At 41.6% G+C, this 24740-nt stretch overlaps 2 protein-coding genes across 2 annotated transcripts; both read right to left on the bottom strand.

The window, feature by feature from the left end:
- Positions 1-1259: 1259 nt before the first annotated feature.
- On the bottom strand, positions 1260-4043 carry HOXB2 (homeobox B2). Its single transcript, XM_050934842.1, has 2 exons — positions 3528-4043; positions 1260-2412 (listed from the first exon to the last, which is right to left on the bottom strand). Exons 1-2 carry the CDS (start codon positions 3904-3906, stop codon positions 1772-1774), a joined length of 1020 nt encoding a protein of 339 aa, XP_050790799.1. The 5' UTR covers positions 3907-4043; the 3' UTR covers positions 1260-1771.
- A 3329-nt stretch (positions 4044-7372) lies between these two features.
- HOXB3 (homeobox B3) lies at positions 7373-11533 on the bottom strand. Its single transcript, XM_050934838.1, has 2 exons — positions 11082-11533; positions 7373-9823 (listed from the first exon to the last, which is right to left on the bottom strand). The coding sequence occupies exons 1-2, from the start codon at positions 11515-11517 to the stop codon at positions 9060-9062; spliced, it is 1200 nt and encodes a 399-aa protein (XP_050790795.1). The 5' UTR covers positions 11518-11533; the 3' UTR covers positions 7373-9059.
- Positions 11534-24740: the final 13207 nt, after the last annotated feature.

Genomic DNA, 24740 nt, shown 5'->3' with positions numbered 1-24740 from the left:
CTGTTTTCCTTGTCTGGCCACAGATTCCTGCGCCATTTTAAGCAGCCAGGAAAGAAAGAAGAGCCCCCTTCTCTTCCCCCCTCCCCACTCCCACGCTTTCCCCCGCCCCTAGTCTTCTGGGTTTCAATGCTACTTTCACACAAACTCGACTTGAACGCCTACCAAATTTCTGCCGTGTCTGGGGAAGCACCACTGACTTAGCAAAGACGTAATATGATTTATTTTTTGTGTCACCGCGATTGATTCCTCCGCTGACCCCTTTTCATTCATAACAAGCCCCCACCCCCTTTTGATATATGAGTTTTGTGTTTAAAATTACATGTTGGACGAAAGCTTTCCTAAAAGGACGCGCGAGCCAGGACAGAGCAGCACAAATTGCTCTCGAAATCACCCCAGATTTATTAGTCCTGTTTTTTTTTTTCTGGCTTGTTTTCCCTCCCCCGGCTTAACTCCCCCACTTTTAAATGTGTTGCCTCCCCTCTTCTTTCCTTTATACCATTTAACTGCTGGTTAAAAATATGTAGTCAGGATGCACCCATGGAGTAGTTTTTGAATCTATTTATTCTTTTTTTCCCCCTTGTGTAGCATGGGGCCTTCTTAATCGGTAATTTTTTGCTTCAGGGGATGAGATATGGAGGATTGGATTTTGTCTTTCTGGTTTGTCATTTGCTGTGATGTTAACACTCACTGGAGCCGGGAAATATTTATAGCAAACATCTAAACAGCAAACGTTTCTAATCAGAGTGCGCCGGACGCGTGTGTTCTCAGGACCGAGGGGAGTTCTTGAAAGTATTGTGTAGCGCTGAGATTTTAAACTGTGGGATCTTTGCATTTATATTTTACTTCCGTCGAATTTTAGCTAACAATATTTGTGCTAGAAGAGTGGGAATGGGATGTTTAAAGAATGAATATGTTAAAATTCGAAGCGAATGTCTTGCTTTGCTTTATTCTTTGAACAAAAAACCCAGCGCAGGGAAATCGAACAAGGACGTTTCATAAATACAGTATTCCTTACTGAGACCCGCTTTCTATGAAAAAAAATGTTATTTATGAGGTCACATTTCTTCTTACCCTCCCAGTCTGCACAAGAGAATACAAAAAACCAGCAGATAGTCGCAAAGAAAGCGAAGGTTCTAACTTCTGGGGGGAAATGAACAATGTTCTCAGAGACGAGATATAAAAATGCCCACACTTTGTTTGAATTTTATAAAGACATTTATTTAATCTATGAAAATAATGTACAATAAATAATTTGCCATTTACTATTAAAGGATTTGAATAAATAGTCTACATCTAAAACTTAAAAAGGAGGAAACAAAATTCCTCCGGGTTTTTTTTATTATTATTATTTATTTTTATTAAGAAATCTAAAAGATTCGTTCGGATTCCTGAGAAAGTCACTTGAAGGATTTACAAATGTTTTCTCTCGAGTGTGTGCGTGAGGGGTGGAATGTGTGTGTGTGGGGGGGTTGTTTGTTTATTTCTTTTAAATAAATAAGACTAGAAGTGTAATAAAATATCTGGATTTAGTAAACACATAGGATCCTTTTATTTTTTGAGGCTATGGGAATAATTGTTTAAAGGATGGGCCATTCTTATGATCTAGCTTCCACATTAGAACGAATTTTAAAGGGGGCGGGGGCGAGGGGAGACGAGGTCTGAGAAAGTACATGGCTCCATGATAGAAATAGTCTGGTGCCGAGTGGAGGGCTGGTGGAGGTGCGTGTGAAAGGGGCGACACGGCCAAGGCAGAGAGACCTGGGTGGGACTGTTATTGGAAATTCAGATGCTGCAGGTCTATAGTACACAGTGTGCTTGTAAAAAAGTCCAGGTCTTCCTCCGAGAAGTGGACGGGGCTCTGCAGGGAGCCCTGGAGGCTGGAATCTGTGGAGAAGATGCTCAGATCTGGCAACAAAGGAGACTCCTGCCTCTCCGGGAAGGCATTGTCCGCGCTGCCCGCTGCCCCGCTCGGCTCCATTATGGACCCTGGCTCTGCGGTGGGCGTTGGGTAGCCGGGACTCTGGGGCTCTGCGGGCAGCTGCTGAGTGCTGGGCGGCTCCTGGCTCGCCTGGGTTTTGGTTTGAAAAGGGCAGGGGGTCTCCAGGGCTTGGCCAAACGGGGAGTTCTCCTCCGCCTCGTCGTTGCATTCTTCCAGGTTGGGGTAGCCGAGGTCCCCGTCTGAGGGGTCTTGGTGCTGGGTCTGCCGCTTGTGTTTCATCCGGCGGTTCTGAAACCACACCTTGACCTGCCGCTCGGTCAGGTCCAGCAGCGCCGCGATCTCCACCCGACGGGGCCTGCACAGGTATTTGTTGAAGTGGAATTCCTTCTCCAGCTCCAGGAGTTGGGTGTTGGTGTAGGCAGTCCGGAGCCGCCGGGAGCCGCCCGCGCCGGTCTCCGGGAGCCCCTGGGTATCTTCACAACACACGCACAACGAGGAGGGGGGAAAAGAGAGAGAGAGGGTTGAAACAAGCATCGTGATGAATGAGCTATATCCCTTAGCTACCCATTGCAGGGCAGGGCAGAACGGTGCTCGGTGCTAAGCAAGGGGCAGAAATAAACTGCCACAGGAGAAAACAGAATTTCCCATCCTCCCAAATCACCCTCATGGTCCCTTCCCTTACCCTCAAAGAAAACGATTCACTCCCCCAATCCTCCCACCCCAAGGGGAAAAAAATCCCTGTCCTCCCCGCCCTCAAAGGAAGGGGGGAATTTCTTCCCCCTTGTACATTTGTTGCCAACAGTTTGGAAACTCTAAATCTTTGTGGGGGGAGGGCGGGGGTGGCGGACCCAGTGGACACCGGCAAAATACCGCCCGTTTCACACGTTGTCGTGGTGGTATAATTTACCGGAATAATGCTTTTTTGTAAAAAAAAAAAGAAAGAAATCACACACTCCCTCCCAACACACTGAGAAAGGTTCTGCCCTTTGGGCCCCCAGAAAAAAAAATCCGATATTTTGGGGAAGATTATTTTACCGAGAACACGTTGAAAGGGCTGTTGCGTTATTTTGCTGTCCGTGGCTTCTTTTTTAATTTTATTTTGCATATTCCTAATGGATACCGATGAGGCAAATTCTATCTCTTTCCCCCTCCTCCACGGCAGACATACACACAAAAGCTCCAGCAAATCTCTACCTCCTACCCCACCCCAGCTCGCCAGCAGGCTGTAAATAGGGGGGAAAACATTTCTAGACTTGCGGGAATAACAGAAAAATCGAGCCCTGACACGTTAGAAGTTGGCTTCCAATTCAAACGGATGTTATTGTAGCTTGTAGGTTTATTCCCTCGGAAAGATTTGCAGAACCAGCAATGATTCCATCTTTGCTTTGCACTGGGTGGGGGAGACTCCAAATATAAGGCTGCATATCGCTGCGATGTATTTTATTGCGTAACACCGTTTCAGGGATGGATGGATGGACGGGGAAGGGGGGGCAGGTGAGGGGCGAAATGATGCCAACATGTTTATTATTTGAATCCTCTCCAACCCCACTAAACACCCCCATCACCCTCACCCCTGCATTGTACAAACCTGCAGGAGATCCAGCCGCAGATCCCGGGAAGGAGGAAGAGGATGGCGAAGAGGAAGAGGAGGATGGAGCCTGGGCAGCTTTCTTGGTTGATTTCTTCTCTTTCATCCAGGGGAATTCTGCAGCCAAAGGGCCAAGCTGGATTGGGCGCTGCTGGACCAGGCCATGGGTTGTTCTTTTTTGGCTTCTTGGTCTCGCCTGGCTGCTGGAACAAGGATTCAGGCTGAGGAGGGTTTGCTCAAAAGGAGGTGGAATTAATGTCGAGTCCTTGATTGATGAAGTTTGAAATGTCTCCAGGACAGCGGGAAGAGACGTCAGGCACTCTGCGAGCGAAGGCTGACTATTTATAAACCCGATCTCCCTCTCAAATTCAAAATTCATGGCTTTTCCAGGGCCCAGTGGAAAAGGGAGGGGAGGTGGAGAAGGAGGAGGGAGGAAATCTTAGGGCCCCAGTTTTTTTATTGTTATTGTTATGATGACGATTCTCAGGCTTTTATAATTGTTATATTGCTGATAATACAGGCGTATGGGGACCTTGCTCTATTAAACTGGAGACTGAGCCGAAAATGCAGCCAATTCCTGGTCACATGACCAGCCTTGGCCAATGGCAGGCGGGGCCTGCTGGAAAACAGAAAGCATTATTTTCTTCAATAGATTAAAATAAAATGTTCCTTAGGAAACATCCTTTGCCCTCCTTTTAGAAGGCCTTGGGCATTTAAATAGGTTTACCTCAATGCTGCAAAAGTGGAGATGCCTGTAAGGCAGGGAAGGGTGGGAATGAGGGTAGGATTTGCCTATTTAACTCTTTCCCTCCCTGGGAAAAGAGTGGCTTATTAGCACATTCTGGAAGACAGGCGCAATTAAGAAGCGAGCTCATTACTCTTTTTAAAGTTGTTGACAACGGATTGAAATCAGGAATAGAAAAGAACTTTCCTAAATTAAGGCAGAGGCTATCTCCATTAACAGCCAGGGAAGACTAAATCTAATCAATGAGGCAAATTGGACTTTCAGATTTACCAATATCTGCAGTTGGGATTTTTAAAAAATTTCAGGGCAGTATGCAAGTTTAATTCAGAGTTTTATTTTTTAGGCAGCTAGAGGTTCTTAAGAACATTTTAGATCCTCTGAAGTCATAAAGCAAGCATTAAAAGTTGACTAGGAAAATCTTAGCTTGTTAAATTACCTTAATCTCCCACTCCTAAGTGAGACCTAATGGATGCTTTAAAGTTTGCTGCAAGAGGAAAAACGTGTTTTAAGGTCACTGATATCTTGGAAATCAGATTTATGTCGCTAGACAGCTCCCCTTTAATAGTTTAGGAAAAAATAATTAAATTAAGTCATTTCCCAGTAAGATTTTTCCTTTTAAAGCCAGCAGCTTCACACATACCGAAAGAGAGAGAGAGAGAGAGAGATGATCAATCTTTTGTTCGAAAGCCTTTTGACAGCTGGGCCTTAACCAATTTACCAAAGAAATTTGGCTTTTATTAGAGTTATTGTGAGAGGAATTATTCGAAAACTTTAACCTAGAGAAGAGCAAAATAAGAAAGATTAGACCACGAACAATTCTGGGGGAAAAAAAGACAAAAAATAATAAAGGATTCTGAAAGCTTAGAAGGTTTTTAGTTTGTTGGTTCAAGATCTATTTTCCCGCATCTTGTAGGAAAGAAAGGCTGGCAAACTGCAGTCATGCGGGCAGTAAAGCCTAGAAACGTTTGTCAGTTCAAACATCCGTGTGGGTGGTAAGCATTTAAAAAGAAACACAGAAATCTACAGCCAAGCCGAATTGCAGGGCAGCAAAAAGGAGAGGAAAATAGAACAGTGGGAAAATAGATGGCTGCAACCCGGACATGGGCTTAAAGTTTGGGACGTTTTGGAAAAATACTCTCCCAGTCTGTTTGATTCGATTTCTCCTGAGATCAGGAAAAAAAGGTAAAAAACAACTGGCAAATCAGAAGAGATCAGAATCGAAACAATTTAAAATCTGGTTTTATTTGAATCTTAGTTTTAATAATAAAACAGGACAGTATTTTCTACTGCCCGGGAGACAGATTAGTTTATAAGAGGTGTGGGACATGCTGAAATAACTTGGAAAGTGACTAGAGCTTTCATTTTTTTCTTCTTCCTTACTAACACTAACGTTACAGCCGTAAAACCTGTTGGGGGAACATTTTTTTTTTTGCTCTGTATTTCATATGGAGTGATCAGATATGAAATTTTCTTCCTATTTGAAGGGGAAAGTCTTTCTTTCTTTCCTTTCCTTTTCTTTTTCTTTTGTTAGATCCCAATACCTTACATGTATACTGAACCTTAAAGGCAAATGCAAACTTCTTTTTAAAGGCAAAGACAAGTCGTCTTATTTAATACAATCATGTGCAAAATAAAACTAAGAACATGGGACGCTGCAAGGTGGGGCGGGAGGAGGGGAGGGAAGGGCGAAAGAAACAACATCAGTCTGAACCATGAAATGTGACATGGTCTGTTGGTGGATTCACTTTCGCTTATTTTTGAAACTAGTTCGGAGCAAAACCGAACAATATGGCGCCCACTCTTTTAGATTCAGTTACATCTCCCAGAAAATTATATTGGGGGAAGCCCCCAATACCTTGAATATTGTTATTTGATCTGATCTCAATCAAAGCTTCCATGCTGTTAAATCGTAGCATCACCGAATATTAAATTTCTTCCTGCATGGATGGACATGATCCAGTTACAGTCCTGTGTAGAAAAGCAAATTTCTTCTTCTTCCTTTTATTTATTTATTTATTTATGGCTTATTTGGTTAATTATTATTGACGACTGCACAAAGGCTAGAATGACTAACCTGGCCTTTTGTGTGTTAAAAAGAAATCAAAGATAAAATAAACTGAAAATAATTGCTCGTGTAAAGACTTCATTCGACCATATATACATACATAAACACTGCGTGTGTGTTTGTGTGGGTGTGTGGGTGTGTGTGGCCTGATCAAGAAGACTGTACAGACAGGCACTACACGCCGCTGATTAATAAATTTAAACCATTGTTTCCAGCCGAAATGATGTTAGTTTTTAGTGCCTTTCCATCTTTTTTCCCCCCCTTCAAGAACAGTGTCAGGGTTTCAGTATCACCTTCCCTCTCAGACCTTTCTCCTTGCTTATTGGTTAGAGCAATGCAAATAGGGCGATTTTGTGTTGGACAGACAGTTTGTATCCCGTTCCAGCATCATAAAACTTTTATTGACCCACATCGCTTATAAAACAAGTTTTCTTAAGGCTCTGGAGCATAAAAGACAAATTATCCAGAGCATTATCTTCTATTTGCTTTTGCTCCTGCACATCTTTTCCCTCCCTTTCCCTAGCAGTTTAACCCTATCACAGCATCTCTCTCCCAGCACCAAGGATTTATTCGTCTGCTTCTTCAATGATTTAATTTCACTGCAGTATTAAAATCCCTCTTTGCCTTTCTGTGATTAATCATTTTCCTTTGTTTTCATTTTAGGCCCAATGGCTGTGTCGTTCCGGTGACACGTGATCTCCTCTCTTTGTAACCTCAGAAGAGGACTGTGAACTTTAGTCTGCTTGGGAGAATTTTAAACAGGCTTCCAAGGGGCGAATGGGTGGGGTGAGGTGAGGGAAATAGAGACTAGCTATTAACTTTTTAATTAAATATTGTAGTCTAGGAACGTGTCAACGGTTTATAACCTGCGCTGTAAAACAAATAGGATTATAACCAGAGGGGTGCGCCATGGAGGAGAGAACATAGATACCCATCTATCTGTCTTTAGTCCCTGGGATATTTAAGCTTGTGTTTTGACTACTTGGTCTTTATTTTATTTTTTGCTTTTAGATCCGACTAATAGGACAAGATCCAAATTGATAACAGAAAGTTTATTCAAGAATTGTTCAACAGACAACCCTTAAGCAAGGAAATAAAATAACTACTATAGGAACGAAGAAAGATCTCCAAAGAGGAGGGATGACGTGGGAGGGGGATTAGCTATAGTTCTTCTAATTCAGGACTATACAATTACAGTCTGGATCTGCTCTCATGCCTCCAGTAGAACTAATTACGTTATTCATAAGTACGAGAGTAACATAAAACTACTGGTCTTTCTAAATTACAATAACTAAAATAAGCTTGGTGTACAATGACAAGGAAACACAATGTTCTTTATAACAAGTCAATACTAAAAAAGTACAATTTGATTCTTTTTCTCATATAAATACATGATGTGGGGGATAAATAATACAAAAAAAGGAAAAATATTTTAAACTGGCTATAACCAATAAATATATATGAATGTTCACCAGAACACACAGCTTTTGAAAGACGTCAGGATTTAGTGGACGAACGCCCTTCAAAGTTGTTTTATACCCATTGAATGTAAACTCTAAGTGCAACAAAGATGTCCAGACAAGAAAGCATTAGCAAATACCAAAGGTCCATTCACTTCTGCTTCTTTTGGAGGACATACCGTTTGTTCAAAAATACCCTGTTTTCACGTTAAGTCAAGAGAGAAGGAGGAACAAAATGTAGGGATTTTTAAGTCTTAAGATTGCTTTTTTGTTAATGAACCCTAAACCAAAAAACCGTGTAACCGAATGGAGACTTCACTCCATAAGAGGCAAAGGTTAAAAATATCCAGACCTGTCAACTTTATCTTCCTCTCTTTGGCCTCTTTAAAAATATATATATATAAAATCAGCTTTGTTGCAGGAATTTATTTCCAGAACCTTTACAACTCTTAAGCCTGTTTGAGGACCGTGTGAAGAGGAGGAGGAAGAAAAATTAGATTCCCAAATGTTGGCAGATATGTATATTTTCAGCTGATGGGGTGGGGGAGGAATTACTCAGCAAAAAAAAGATGTTCTTCATCTCAAGAGTTAGACTGGAAAGGAAAAGGTAAGATTCTTTAGGGGGAGATTTGGAGGATGTAGTTTTCTGTGAATCTGTTTAGATTTAAAAAATGAATCTGTTCTTAATAGGCCAATTGTATAGATTTGGTGGGTTGACAGTATGCTGCCATTATCAATGTCCGAGGAATCTTTGTACTTATTTGTACCTTCTTTAAATATATCAGGTTGTTTTTGGTTTTATATCTTGCTAGATTTCCATAAAACTACACCAAATGTATTCAAAAGCATTTGTGTTGAGGCATTAGAAGGTATATATCTATCTAGCGTTTAGATAGGTAGATAGATTAGATTAGATAGTGAGGTGTGTATGGGGATAGATAGATAGATAGATAGATAGATAGATAGATAGATAGATAGATAGATAGATAGATAGATAGATAGAGAGGTGTGCTTGGGGATAGATAGATAGATGCATCTTGCAAATAAATAGAATTAATCATCAGAAGTTGTGCTTAATGGGCTTAATAAAACCAGGAAAAGCCAGAAATTTCTCCGCTTGAAGGGCTAACAAGACAGGCCACCAAACAAATATCTTAAGGGCTCAACACAAATGTTTCTGAACCAAGTCCCACTGCGGATTCACACCCACATCCTCATGAGTCTGTCCTGCCCTCCCCCCAACCCACCCTGCCCCCACCCTATCACAGGTGGGTGAGTTTGGGCGCCTCTTGGATTCGGCCCTGAGAAGAGGCGTGGTGCGTGGAAAGGTCTGTGTAGGTCGGGTGGGTCTCACATGGTCCATGGTGCTGGCTGGTTGGCATCTGTGGAGACCCGTTGTAGTCCATGCTGGCAGAGTGGTGGTGTGGCAGGTGACTGAGGCCGTAAAGGGAGGGTCCCGAAGCAGGCAAAGAATCCACATAGCTGCTTCCAACGTATACAGGGCTGCCTTGCATATTAGGAGTCCCATATGTGCTCCCATTGCCCTGTAATATGTGGGGATCATACTCCGGCGCGGTGTTGGCAAACTTCTGTTGCGAGGGGCACCCTTTGATGGGGTTTTGGTAGTTAGTGGACATGGCATAGGCATTCTGGTGGGGCTTATTAAAGGAAGGAGGCGATGGGTCATCGTAGTTACTAGTCATGGTGTGCAAGGCATTCATAAATCCTGCCGAGGACTGCATGGGCTGGGGCGGGCTGCCCGTGGGGGAGGGCCCCCCCGAAGAAGACCCCATGCCTTTCGACTTCTGATCTTTTTTATACTTCATCCTCCGGTTCTGGAACCAGATCTTGATCTGCCTTTCGCTGAGGTTGAGCAGATTGGCCATCTCCACTCGGCGGGGCCTGCAAAGGTAGCGATTAAAGTGGAATTCCTTCTCCAGCTCCACCAGCTGCGCGCTGGTGTACGCAGTGCGGGCTCGTTTGGAAGCCGAAGACCCTGGAGGGCTTCTCTCGCCGCTGCAGCTTTCTACCGGCCCGAAATGAAATAAAAGATAATTACTTACATGCAGAAATTGAATGTACCGTTTCCTAATAAATCCTGTAACAGGCACGCGGACTTCAAAACCCCCACCCCCCACTCCTTTCACATTAGTCTGCACTCTATAATCATGTCATTTATTAAGAGTTCTGTTCTCCAAAGCTGCCCCTGCTTTATGAAAATTTGATCATGTCACGCAGAAAAGGATTCCAGGGCCATTTATTTAGGAGTCGATTATTTTCAGCAGATAATTTGGAGACAATAATCTTTGGCAGGGGGCAGTGTTTTGAAAAGCAAATTAATATCAACCCGGGTGCCAGCCATGTGTGTATTGTGTTTTCATGTGTGTATATTTTATACTCACAGGCATATGTGTGTGTTTTGTATAAATGCGGGTGTGTATTTAATATATGTGATCACACGCACGCATAGCCACACACTTATATTTGTGCCTTTAATGTATATGCATATATAACACAAATACTATATTAAAACATACAAACATACATATATATAAAATAAACAGACACATATATAGCTGTTTTTGTGTATGTATGTACAACTATATATGATTATATTATATAAAAGAGCAATTCCACGGTGTTCTATCTATCTATCTATCTATCTATCTATCTATCTATCTATCTATCTGTTAATCGATAAATAGATGGATAAGTAATATACTATGGAATACTGTGGCACCTTAAAGACTAACAGACTTTTTGGGGCATGAGCTTTCGTGGGTGAATACCCACTTCGTCAGATGCATGCACCCACGAAAGCTCATGCTCCAAAACGTCTGTTAGTCTATAAGGTGCCACAGGATTCTTTGCTGCTTTTACAGATCCAGCCTAACACGGCTCCCCCTCTGATACTTGATACTATGGAATGTCTTTAATATTGATAAATATGCTGCAATGGTTATACATATGCATTTATGAGTAACTGCATGCAGTCAATGCTTCAGCCACCTTTAGCTATGTACAATTTATTTGGTGCATTTTGCTACAGTATTACGGTATTTAAAATAAATAAATACATAAATCAGGTGTACCCAGCTAAATCTTCATAATGGGCCAAATCCGGTAAGCATTATTCAGGCCAAACTCCCATTGAAATCACCAGGAGGTTTGCTTGAATGGCTTGGCTACTCCAACATCCACTTTCAGACAAGAACATTCAGACTGGTGGCTCCATTACCTCTCTGTTTAGGAAAGTGGGTGGTTACAAAAGCAGAACTTTATACCTGTGGTAGGGGAGCTGTTTTTCTGTTTGGAGTTTTGTCTCGATTCTTTCATCCAGGGGAAAATCTGTTTGGTGAGAGTTGCGTTTGAACTGAGATTTGATTTGCTGGGGGCAGTTTTACTGCTCCCTGACTGGCTATTGCTGTTGCTACTGTTGCTGTTGGTGACAGAGTTTGGGGGTGGTGAGACAGGTGGGGCTTGATGATTCTCCCGGGGCAAACTTGGACGCATGCAGCTTCCATTCAGGTCTTTACTTTTTGAATGTGGGGCAGTGTTGCCAAGAGATTGGAGGGAGCAGGCAGACCTCTGGTAGTCATTCTCCACGTGAGAAGAAGGCTGGAAAGGCTGTTGAGGGCCATCATAACCAAACCCATTAGCACCCTGGTAGGAATAGCCTCCAAACAGCGTTGAACTGTCGTAGTATGTTGTTTTCTGCATCTCTGGGATTCCCAACAAATATTTTTACCGACTACCAGGGTCTTGAGACCCTTACGGAAGAACATTGGCACCCCAAGGTCACGTGACAATCCGTTTCCAGTTGTCTTTTGGAAGCTGACCTGAAAGGTTAGAAGAAACACACAATGATAGTGGCCTGGCTATGAATCCATCTTAGGTCGTGAAAAGCACATGACATGAATAGGGTCCTACAGAACAGAGCTAACAGATGCTTTGAACAGATTTGTCCTGCGTTCCTCCTCCCAAGGCTCATCAACTGTTTCAAAGTTTATTTTTCAAAGTTCAATGCATTTTTCTGAACAGCATTGCACCGTGAATGTATAAATATGTCTAAGCACAGGTAATTTCATATGCATACATACATATAAACACACACACATTAATATAATAAGAACAAGAACACAGAATGGATCACTGCTAACCACAAATATATCTCACGCCTTTTCACCCCCCATCATAATCCAGTCCATGCAGTAAGCAGTTCCCAAGAATAAAAGAGAGATTATGATGTGCCCCGAAACGAAAGTTTAGAGGGTCAGATACTATAGAGTTCTGTTGCTTTATGGTAGGACTGCTCCACTGAATGTTTTATTTTAAACCAAGAATGTCAAACAGTCCCTCTATTTTATCCAGGTGAGGATTTCTTGACTCATTTAGCTCGATTTGCTGCTTCCACAGTAACACATGCTGTCTTTGCAATTCTGGAGCAAATATTTTAAACAGATATTGGTCCCTCCATTCAACAACAACAACAACAAACAAAACGTTTTTCCTTTGGCCTATTTGCCTATTGTGTTTAGGACACTCCTCAGCCCCATTTCTTTCAAATCTTGAGTCTGGAACTGCCATTGAAAAGAATTGCTTCCAAACCCAGTTTCATTGTGTTTTGGTTTGGTTTGGTTTCTTTAAAAAAAAATTGTCACCAGGCCATTTGGTTCTAGCTTTCTATCCCTTTGACTTGTCATCATCCCCCCCCCCTTTCTGTTTAGATTTGCTTTCCAATCCAAGCCCAAAAGTTCCACAAAGCCGGGAAAACAGCCTTCTCTACCTCCTTTTGCCCAAAACACGAACTTTCTGTGCAAGGGATGGGGGGAGAAAACCAAGAAGAACCGACACTGATCAGAAAATAATTTGGTGTCTGGGGGATCAACCAAGCAGCAAATGTATTTTAAAAACCCGGTGGATTTCCCCCATTCCTACTCACACTTTGCGAGGATGGATTTGTTTTGATATTTAGATCCATTTTAAGATGTAATGGTCTCACTTTTTAAAATAAATTGTATGTAAATAAAGTCTAATGAGATGTTTTCAAATACTAAAGCTTTAACACAGTGCACAGATTTCCAATAAATAACACTCCGATTTTTCCTCCCCCGACTTTGGTGTGTTTGTGGTTATGTCAGACTGCACTTCAAACAACACACTCTTCGCCAGTACACACATGGAAGATTGATTTAGCTTTTATTCATCAACTCAATCCCTTCTACATTCCCAAATCTGTGCGATAGCTTCCACGGAGATAGATTATTTATTTATTTTTGTCAACAAAGAGCCAACACTAATTTTGCGGAGAATGATTGGAGGGAGTGCTCGGGTTTTATTTCCTCCTCATGATAAATATTAAAAAGTAGACTTCTCTACCCGAGCTGAAGAGCTGTGAATTAATTAACAACCAGCGGTACATTTATTATGACTAGGGTGGCTGAAATTGACTAGGAGTGCAAAGAGATGGAAATCTCTCAGGCCTTCCTGTTTTACACGGCTTGCCTTCTTCTTCTTTTCTTTTTTAAATCTTCTATTTCTTCTTCTAAATGCCCAAGGGGCGTCTCAAAAGCAGCTAAAAAGAACAGCGGTGATTTTCGAAAAAATACATAAAATAATCGTACCGCCTTCTCTACCCCAAAAAACGAGGTTTGGAGCTTGAACAGAAGAGATTTGCTTTTGTAGGTCATCTCTCAACGCGTCACAAATGCCGGTCATTTATCTTCCCGAAGACGGCCGGAATCCTAATTATTTACTCCAAGGAATTGTGTTGTTTTTTTTTTAAATCTCAGGCAGAATAATAAATATTAGATTATATCATGTTCCAATTAACTATCGCAGGATCAACTCTGGTATGTTTCCCCCCGTCCAAGTTTCACTTTGCGAAGGATAACAACATTAAAGACACAACACCCTGCCTGGGAACTTTTGCTGGGAAAGATTTAGAGGAGATTGAAAAAAAAAAACTTGTGAAGATCTAGATGGAGAAGGAAAAGGGATCTATGTCAAAAGGTTCGTAGGAAGATTGGGGGAGAGGATGGGAACAGATCTAAGCCTATTTGTCAAGTATTTGTGTCCCTTCAAAGCGATTCCCTCCATGTTGGAAATCCTAAATTCACAACCTGACTCTGTTTAGGAAGAAGAGCAGCTCATTTCTCCTCTCCCCCGCCTAAGGTATATTTCACAGACCACGCAAAAGACAGAATAAACCCATTTTTAGTTTAAAATAAGAAACCTATCGACATGCCCCTTAACAATAGGCTGGTGCTGAGAGGCACCTCAAATTCCAGCGACTGCCTTGCGGTGAATATGCCTGGAAAATAGAGACACATTCCTAAAATTTCCCTCCCCTCCATCATCATCACCCCAAGCAGAACCCCCCAGTTGAAAAGCAGGGGGGAAAGAAAGGCCCCTGGATGAGGGCTGCAAAACAGTCGCTGCGTGGAAGGAAGCTTAAAGCTTGTGAACTCTTCTTGAACCGAGATTGGAGTCATATGGTCATAAATCATTGGGACATAGACTCCGCCATTCACAAAGTGAAAGCCTATTTGAGTCCAGCTTACCTTAGTCTCTGACGAGCAAAGCACAGGCAGACATAATATGTTTTCACATCCAGCACCAAAGCAATCAATAGGCAAGGTGATGCCACCCTCTTCCTTTAAAAAAATGGTAAAGGATAGATAGATAGAAGTGTGTGAGTGTGCGTGGAGGGAAAAAAAAAAGAAAAATCCTGTAATAAAGCCAAAGGAGAGGGTTAAACCAGTGTAGCTTTCGGTTACGGCTGCTCAAATTCTCTCTCCCTCCCTCTCTCTCTCTTCGTTTGGGGAAGAAGGAAAAAAAAAAAGCAAGATCTTTACAGCTTCCAAGATGTGTAGAAAAGCTCAGGGCTTTGCATGGACAAACCCTGAGATTCTAGTTGCCCTATAGACTGGTACGCCCTGCTCACTGATAACAATGGCCACGGCAGAGGGGAAGAAGGGAAGGAGGGAAAAAAGGGAAAGAAAGAAAAGCTTGAACGCGAAACCTTTAACTAGGCACGGCTTGGCTAGGATTAAAAATAAGAATAGTCATAATAATGAGCCGAGGTAGAGAGGGGTGGGGGTGAGGAGGCGCGGGGGGGGGGGGTGAAATAAAGCTAGGTGGTATTTAAAAAAAAATAATCAAGATTTGCTTTGGAGCGCTGGGCAAAGCCAACAGCCTCCCAAACAGCGTCACTAGTGAAAAATTATGCTAATTGCAGACGTGGTGGACCGAGGCCTAGACAGAAAGATAGCAAAGCTTTCCTTTGATTCACGTGTTTAACAATTAGGTGTCAATTTATGTTAATAAACCCTTTCAATATAGTCATACTCCTCCCCCCTACCCCCTCACAGTTAGAGCCGCCTTTCTTTCAATAACCGCTTCATATATTTTGTCTCTCCCTCCAGCTGGATTTGTCTCCTGTTAAGAGTCCCTAATATGAAATAATTATGACATATACTTTTGGGGGAAGGGGTGGAGGGAAGTGGGGGGGGGTCTGATCAGATAGCCAGCCAGGGACTGTTTTGTTTTTTTTAAAGGGAGTGGAGATCGGTGGGGGGAAGGGAGGTGGGGTGACAAAAGGACGAATCCGTTGTGTTGATGCAACTCAAAGCCTACAGCAGCGGGAAACTTTAATATTAAGTCTGCCTGTCAAAGCTACATGATCCCCCACCTACTGTAGGTTGGTGGAGGGGAGGAGGTGGAATTTGCACTTCTAAAGGGGCCAGAGAGTAAAAACCATATTGGAAAGGCACATTCAGGGAGGGGGTTGAACAATAAAAATTTGTATTAATGATGATGATGATGACGATGATGCCAGACGCTGGGCAAGAGTTATGCCTCCTGGTGCGCGCACACTACCGCTGTTAGCAGAAACTTTCCCCGGTGCGTTTTGGTGAAGGTGCAGGGAATGGAAGCGTCGCAAAGGGAGCGTGGGAGGAAGACAGGGCAAAGAATTTAGGTGTCTGCACTTTTTTTTTCCTCTTCCCCTGTCGTTATTGTTCCAGATTGCAATGATTTTTCTCGCCTTTAATTCTTGCCCACAACCCCTTTGGGTTAAGTGCTGACTGGGGAATTTAACTGGAGTGCCACAAAAGCTCTTTGGATACCGCTTGGAAGGTGTGTCCACTGGTGCCGTTTGCATCACACTTCCGCACCTTTTGATGAGTGTCCATTGAAAATAAAGAGTTTACTTTTGCAACCACTTACTTTCGGGATGTGTCTAGTGGGAAAGACTTGCAAGGTGCTGGCTAGAGACTTACCAGGGGGCATAGTGTTTCCAGCTATTGTTCTAACATCAGTTTTCAAACCTGTGTAGTGAGGGGGTTCCACCGTGTAAATGAAATATCGTCTCATTTTTCACTGAGATTGTTTTTCCTTCTAACTTTTTATGAACTACTTGGACATACATCTTCAGCTACAGGAGATGTTGGAACACCAGGGTTACAGAGCGGCATGGAGGAGACACGAATAGGATTCATGGATTATTCTTTTAAAAAGATCCTTGCAACACTCAAAAGATTTTCGCAAATGGGACCTCAAGGGCTTGTGACCGAATATCTAGAATATCTAGAGGTACCGTGGACTCTGCAAAGAACTTTTCTGAAGTACCAACTTTGTGCTCTTTTTCAAATGACTGGAGAATTTAAAAAAATCCATAAAACCATAGCTGCATTTCTATACACTGCGTGTCTTGTAAGTAGATATTAGGTTCCATATCACCTTGTATTTCCACCTATACGTTTTGTGTTGTTTTAAAAAGTGACTATATTAGCCCAAATGTTGCAGTCCTGGTCATTTTAGACGTCCCTTCAAAGGGAATACGAAAATATTTTCCATTTAAAATGTTCACCCAAAATTATAACCATAAATCACAAAGTTTAAAGACAAGCCAGTAGCAAAACGAAAACACTGCTCAGAAAGTTAAGGCAAGAGTCGTCCTTAAAAATGTACTGAAAGGAAAATAAAGTTGTCTCTTTAAAAAAAAAAAAGAGTGGTGTCTGGTTCTGAGATGTTTATTTTCTAACGACCAGGCATCGTGTTTTATAACACTCACCAATTCTCCGTTGTCTGGTCCAGCACAAATGAGACAGCGCAGCAGTTTGAGAAAGAAAGAGAGAACTGTAAAACAGAAAAGTGACAAAACTTCCATCAAAACAGCATGGGACATCGGACTTATTACACAGAGTGTAATGGTGGGAAAACTTTTCTAATGGACAAAACTTAAATAAAATAAAATAAAATAAAATCCATTGCTCTGTCTGAGGTATTTTCTCAACAATGTAACTGAAGAAGACATTTCATCAGAGTTTTAGCATTTCCTGAAAGTTGTTTATATATATATATATATATATATATATATATATATATATATATATATATATATATATATATATATTATATATATATATATATACACACACACACACACACACACACACACACACAAGTACCATCAAGATGAAGGATTGGTATCATGCAGATGAGTATTTTTTAAAAATAATTGGAAGCTCAAACATTTGCATATCACTTGCTCATTGGAAATGGTCTTAGAGGGAAATTATTTATCAGTTGTATCTCCTCAGGCTTTGCATTGGAATAGTTATCAGTAGAAATTATCTGTAGTAAAATGCAAAAGTATTTTCCTGTTGGTGATTTTTGGTTTTAAATAAATAATACTACTACCAATAAAACGCTGAGCTGTTTTGCAATCCATCATTTACCTATTCTTATTGTTTTTAGTTCAAGGAGGTTGGTAAGTCCGGGTTAAGTGCATTTTAAAAATGAAATGTATCGTGTTAATTAGGTAAGACGGTAGGAAAGCCTTGCGGAAACCGCCAGACGATTTTACTGGGAGACAACAAAAATTTAAATAATTACAGCTCATCTTTTCCTATGTAGCCAATTTGCTCACTGTCTTGAATGATCCTCATTAAAAAAAGAAAGTAGACGTTTTATGTTATATGTGGGTAACATTTACAAAAAAGTTATTCGATCAAAGGATTAACGATACTAGCTTAAACCTTTTTAAAACTACACCGAGATTTATCACTGAAACCTTGACACGATTTGATTCAGAAAGAAAGAAAGGGGAAAATCTCATTTAAAATTATTTTCGTTTTGGGAAACATTCCCTCGCTTTAATAATCTTGTTTCCGTTCTGTCTGTTGGTGTTATTAATCTCAAATCAAATGTTCCTCCCGCACCCTACCCTTCTTGTGACAACATTCCTGTAACATAAATCACACACCAGGCTGACCTCTCTCCGGTCTGCGGCCTATAGCCATAATTTATGATGATGATGATGATGATGATTACATACACACACATTTTAATACACAACGTTGGCTATATTCCATTGACATCACAGCCTTACCAGGTTAACTTGGGTTTTTAATTCCCTCTGTAGATTATAAACAAAGATACAGAAAACCCCACCGCCCTTTATGTGGTATGAACCCCAGCGCACCAAATATGTCTCCATAAAAGTTCCACCCACATTGGGGCCTGGAAGAAAGGGAAGTGGAGGTGGGGACTGAACAAAAGGAGGTGGAGAGAGGAGGAAAATAGCATTTATTTGGCATGACTAGAGAAGCCAGGGGGAAATAGAAACAAAATAAATAAAGACTCCGAGAAAGATTTTCAGTGACTTCAGCAAAAGGGGTTTTTGCTACATTTGGAGGGATCCGGATTGAAAATTAAATCACTACCCTTCACTCCTGCCCTCTTCCCCTGCTTGCCAACAACAGGCTCATGCATTATGTATCATTATTAAAAGATATTAGTGGTGAATTATGGGTATTTTCAAATTAGGCACTAGAATCTTAATAGGAACATTTATCTTTCTCGGATAGATAGATAGATAAGCAAGCGTGCAAGACTGGTCACTATCCACTGCCATTTCCTTTTATTTACTTTGTAACACTTAAGATGTCAGTATCCGAATTATGGAGGCCAACCCACCTACTCTCATAAGAAGGTGAGGGGTAGGAATGCTAAAATTGAGGAGGGATGGATTAGGGAGACTCGAAAAAGTCTCTCTCTCTCTCTCTCTCTCTCACACACACACATACACACACACACACACACACACACACACACACACACACACACACACACACACACACACACACACACACACACACACAGAGTCTAAACAGAAGCCAGCTCCGGATAAGAAATTAAAATGAAACGGAGAGTGTGGTGTCTTTGAGAGATTAGCTCTCTTTCTCTCCATGACCTTTGCTTACAAGAGTAATAACTCACCGGGTTAATGATCAACCAGCGGAAGTGCTTTTGAATTACCCCCTAAATACAAAACAACAACAAACCCTGGGGTCCCACTATTCCTGGCTATTTTTTTTTCACAGCCCGAATCCCTCTCCTCTTCTGTAAATTCTCTGGTAGCCAAAAGTCTTTCGTCCACACATGTTGCTATACTGCAATTTTTTTTCTTTAAGAGTGGGGGAAGGGTTAGGGCACTGTAAACAGTTATTTAGGAAGCCAGTGCCCAGCGAGACTAGAGAGGACAGGAGCCCTCTCCACATATTACACCCTCCGCTCTTTCTAAATGCCAAAATAATGACTTGAATTATGCGCTCACGTGACTGGTAGACGTCAACCTTTTACCCATTCTATACAGAATTGTTAAATGAACTTCCCCCCACACAGCGTCCCCCCCTTCCAGTGAATTCTCTAAACTTAGTTGCCCGCGGTCGCTTTCTTTTTCCCCACCTCCAAAGTCATTCCCCTCAGATATTTTGTTTTGATTTTGTTGTTGTTGTTTGTTGTTGTTCAGTCCTCTAAGCAGAGGAGGGAAACGGAGGTGCGAAGTCTTTGCCAAAACCACAAGCTTGCAAAGTCTCAGCTCCCGAGCCAAATGACGGAAGAGGTGGAAGGAACTAGAGGGGAAAGAAAGAAAGAGGATTGCTCCACTCCGAGCAACACCAACTGAAATCTCTGAAGACCTCAGCTTTGAATCTGCTGCTGATAACCTGCTCCTGCACTTTACTAGAGAGAGACGCTGTGGGCTGGTGCGGCGGCTGGAGCAGTTAGCCACCCACGCTCCCTCTCTTAACCGAGTGGATTTACAGTGAAAGCCTTTCTCGACCCATGGAAAGAGGAAGCGTGTTCCATTGCGGTAGATTCACCACTGGCTGCCCGCAAGATCTGCTGCTTATGGGCTATCCAGCTTTCACGTCACTTAAAAAAAAATCTGGAGGGAAAATGAGGATATATTTTTTTTTCCTCTCGAAAGGACTCCTGGATAGCATCCAATATCTATCGACATGGCAGTTTCTGTTATAAAATGAAGTCATTCCGTTACTTTATAGCTACATTCCTCTGAATTAAAACAAAAAAAGCAAGCATGTTGCGGGGCGGGGGATGGGTGGGAAGAAGGGATGCACAAGGGATCCATTTTACCTGCCTTCATTTGATGTCACATACAGATAGGCAACAATTTCTGAGGGAGGAATGTTAGACAGAAAAGAGAGAGAGAGAGAGAGAGTTATGTTCAGGAATCATATTTCTGGGTCTCTACGTGTTTGTATAGTGTGTTGTGTAACTAGATACAATGAGAATCTATTCTCGTTTTGCAGTCTCATGTTGTAATATTTTTACTGTATACTACAAATGCACTATATAAATACACGAAGTTGTATAGCATACTGTAGCTGTTGTATAATTAGATACAGTGAGAACATATTTTCATTTTACATTCTCATTGTGTAGTGTATTTATTACATACTATAAATACACTAAGCACACACAGTAGACACATAGCATGTAAATGTACACATTAACATGCATATATATGTACGTATAACATGCATAGTACACACATAGCATGACCAGTGATCCATATAGACCGATCAATCCATCACTGGCTGTGCTAAAATACTGTAATATTATAAGGGTCTTTGGGCTCTCATATTCATCAACATATCAAAAGGCTATCATCTATAACCGTCTCTTAGTGCAGTAGATAGTTAATTTTTAATTAGAGGAGAAAGAATTCGGAACGATAATGTTTAACAGGGTTTCCATATCGTTATTGTGGGAGATACTTAGCTGGAACTCGGCACTTTAGATTCTAATTCTGTTTTAAAATCTGCTCTAGCTCGTGCATGCTTAGTAATGAAATGAGTACAAACACTTGTAATTTGGAAAGCAACAACGTCACTCCCAGTGATGTTTAGCACAAATGTAAGGCCACTGGATCTGGCTACAATCTCTCTCTCTCTCACACACACACATACACACACACACACTTTAGCACAAATGTAAGGCCACTGGATTTGGCTATAATCTCTCTCTGTCTCTCTCTCTCTCTCTCTCTCTCTCACACACACACACACACACACACACACACACACTTTAGCACAAATGTAAGGCCACTGGATTTGGCTATAATCTCTCTCTTTCTCTCTCTCTCTCTCTCACACACACACACACACACACACACACACACTTTAGCACAAATGTAAAGCCACTGGATTTGGCTATAATATCTCTCTCACACACACACACACGATCCGGACAAAACCATACTTTAAGGCTGACTCTCTGAAGAAACCCATTTCTCTTCGGAGGGACCATCAAACCAGAATAATCCGATCGGTGGTGTGTCTGTGATTGAAAATTGCCCAGATGACTCATTACGATTTGATCCTTACAAAAGCAAGAAAAATAAGGTCGCTCCCCAAATTTGTAATGAGTTTGTCGTGAGAGTGGTGCGTGGAACGAAATCCAAATCAACAGATACAGTCGCACCAATACATTTATTTCAACTACACAGAGAGAGAGTTGGAATTTCAAAAATCGTCCATTAATATCAATTTACTTCAATCAAAACTTTGGTTCTTCATGAAGTTGATGATTTATGATGAAATCAATTAAATTACGGTCATTGAGGGCCTTGTGGTTCCCCTCAGATTTTATTCGCCAACAGACCACGCGCTTGATTAAAAAAAAAACATTTCAAGTTTAGCTGGAGGGGAGTAAAGACAATTCTGGAGCTGAGGAAATTTAATGCAAAGCAATTTTCAGCAAAAAATCCTGCGCTTGAGTAGCTCTCTGCCAATATACAAGGGCTTGCCTAGGGAAATATTAGACATTGAGTCTAAACTTTTCAGGTTTTACAATGTGCGGGGGCATTTTTATAGCTAACAATTTGTCCCAGGAACTGAGTTATTATCAAAATACAAAAGGATACAAACAAAACCCAGCCAAACTGAACAGGGAGCACATTTTAAAAAAAATGCATTTCAAATTTAATCCAATTTGTCCTTCTGGCTTCCACATAAACATCGTTTTGTTGCAGCTCGCTCTTAAAATACACATCGGACCTTAACAAAGAGACCAATTCTTCCGACTCTTAGCCCCGGAATGAATGATGAAACAGCGCTAGTAAATATTGGGTCATATATTCCAGCATGAATCATTTTCTTTTCCAGCCCCTGCTTTTAAAATGGAGGCCATTGAAGAAATTACATTTCCAAAATAAATCTTTATTATGGATTCTCCAAAACCCCGAACAGATTGGGAACTCCTTTCATGGTCTGAAAACATTTTAACTCTTCTGATATAAAAAGTTGAAGCCTCTTATACTCACCCATCCCACCAAAATAAATTGATCCGCTAACGGGAAAAAACAAGGAAACTAACCAGATGTTTGTTAATCACATCTGGCAAATAAAAGCAGAATTTGAGGGGCGTGGGGAGGGAATCAACTATCAGCATAGTGGAATTTTTAGAAGACATGGGCTTCCAAGAAAAGACTTGTAATTAGGAGCTGCTCCAAGTAAACAAAACTTCTGAGGGCCATAAATCACGTTCACATACATTCTTCAGTTTAACACCCCGTTTTTCCAAAGCAGCGTTTGTAGTTTCTTTTTTCAAACAGCGGAAAGGTGCTAACGCTTTAACAAATGTGTCCCAGGGAAACCAAGCTGGGAAACACGGACTTTAAAGAAAGCTTCTGTATCCCATCTAGGCATGAACCACTCACGATAATTTTTATACATATTATTTCTATTTTTGCTCATCTTCAACTTCCCTGGCTATGTTTCCGAGAGATCAGTCTTAAATTGGTATTAGGGAAAGTCAGCTATAGTTCACGTTGACCAGTACAGAAGTCTCTAGCCTGTCAAAGCTTTGGGGGCGATTAATTATATCTCAGAGCGCTGGAATTCGTAGAGTACGGAAAGGCAAAGTTGCATCAATTTCCCCCCTCCCTTTACCTCTTACCTGTGTTAGCTCTCCACCAAGGACTTCAGGAAGAAGGAGAGAAGGGGGGAAATCGGCTGCTGCAAGGATCTGAACTGAAGCAAGCAAATTAAAGAGAAGAAAAGAAACCACTTTATTGTACCCCAGTGGATCTTGCTGACAGCTTTGTCGGACGGATTTCTCTCCCTTCCTCCCCCTTCCCCCTCCGAAGATGCTTTAATTTTTGGACTCACTCGTTTCGAACGGAACTGCCTTGACTGAAGAAAAACCTTCCAAAAGCCCGTTAAGTGTTGCAAGGATGCAGACCCCTTTCTAGGATGCCCAGAGATACTGGGAGGTGTGGGGGAGCGCGGGTCGTGTACTTATTTTCTCTGCTGTAGGGGGAAAAAAAATCCCTGACACCTCTCTGAAAAGCTATTTCTCTTTATAAAGACTTAAAATGTTGCAAGACGGGCGTAATACTGAGTGACAAGAGGTGCCGGAGAGAGGAGAACCAAATGGATTCTGGTTTTAGAGGCCAGTAGGAATTGGCCAGTCTTCAATGTCAAGATTCAAAATTGGTTCCATATGTCCCGACACACACACACTCACACACACGCAAAGTTAAGCAATACATTCGACATTTTTTTTCAAATAGAGATGTGTCATTGCGATCCTTTTATATATTGGTGAATTTCATCTTAGCCTGTCAACTTTGGAGTTTAATCACGGAGACTGCGAAGTAATACGAGTCAATGGACATGATCCTGTAGGGTATTTTTAACCTGATCTAAAATTGAAGAGTGAACAAAAAATCTGTCTGAAGGGTGAGAGGGGTAAGGTTTGCCATAGCGTGGCTTTGGCACACCAAAAGGGGGGAGGAGGGGGGAATTCTCCTTACCGATTGTTTTGTGTTGTTTTAAAATCACGGAGATTCTGAGCCTGCCATCACTAGCCTAATGGAATCACTCCCGTGGATCGAATGGGAAAACATCCATTGACTTCAGTGGGCTTTGGGGATCCCTGAATGTTGATGTGTTACGGCTATTGAGAATGGAAAGGCCTGGGTTGATTTTCAGGAAAGGACAAAAGTTGCCTATTAAAATGTCATGACACAGCTGGCCATTTGACTTGCCAGAGTCTCCCTTCAGAAACTGCTGGCTGAAAGCTGGCAACTCCTATTGATTCCATCGGTGCAATTGCGTTTCGAGAGAATTTAACTCTGCTTTTTTTGGTCTCTTTCTCTTCCCATCTCTATAGATACTTCTGCCAATAAGGGCTGACGTCTTGGATTTAACCCCAAATATTAAATGTTCTTGAATGAAAATTCCTCATTTAGCCCCTCTCTGTCTTTAAACAAAAAGGAATCAACCCCTTCTGATTTATGGCTCTGGTTTTCTGAAATAGCACCTGATTTGGTTTATCGCAGTCAAGTGTTGAAATGTGGTTATTAGCCCCTTAAAAAAAAACACCCACCCGGAACTTCAAAGGACCCCATCATTATATCCAACCCTTTGCCAATGTAACAGAAAGCAAAGGGCTTCTTTCCCTTTGTCTTTTCTGGAAATAAATCTCCTTCCAGTCCCTTTTTACACAGAAATGTATCAGCTGATTTGCAATGGAGTGCCCTATGGCGATCGGCGGTTTTTAAGGCCTGTATAGCATATACTTATTTCGGACATTAATTGTGTTTTTTTTCCTCTGATTGTATGTTT

Source organism: Gopherus flavomarginatus, chromosome 25 (genome assembly GCF_025201925.1).
Source record: "Gopherus flavomarginatus isolate rGopFla2 chromosome 25, rGopFla2.mat.asm, whole genome shotgun sequence".
In the NCBI taxonomy this organism is placed as follows: Eukaryota; Metazoa; Chordata; order Testudines; family Testudinidae; genus Gopherus; species Gopherus flavomarginatus.
Note: the sequence above shows the minus strand (reverse complement) of the source record. Positions and strands in the feature narration are given on the sequence as shown.

What these genes read in the sequence shown, in the direction of transcription:
- HOXB2 (XM_050934842.1), bottom strand. Translation starts at nt 3,906, where the DNA reads ATGAATTTTGAATTTGAGAGGGAGATCGGGTTTATAAATAGTCAGCCT. An exon ending in TGCGGCTGGATCTCCTGCAG is followed by an intron (nt 2,413 to 3,527) that starts GTTTGTACAATG and finishes TGTGTTGTGAAG; the next exon opens with ATACCCAGGGGCTCCCGGAG.
- HOXB3 (XM_050934838.1), bottom strand. Translation starts at nt 11,517, where the DNA reads ATGCAGAAAACAACATACTACGACAGTTCAACGCTGTTTGGAGGCTAT. An exon ending in AAACAGCTCCCCTACCACAG is followed by an intron (nt 9,824 to 11,081) that starts GTATAAAGTTCT and finishes TCGGGCCGGTAG; the next exon opens with AAAGCTGCAGCGGCGAGAGA.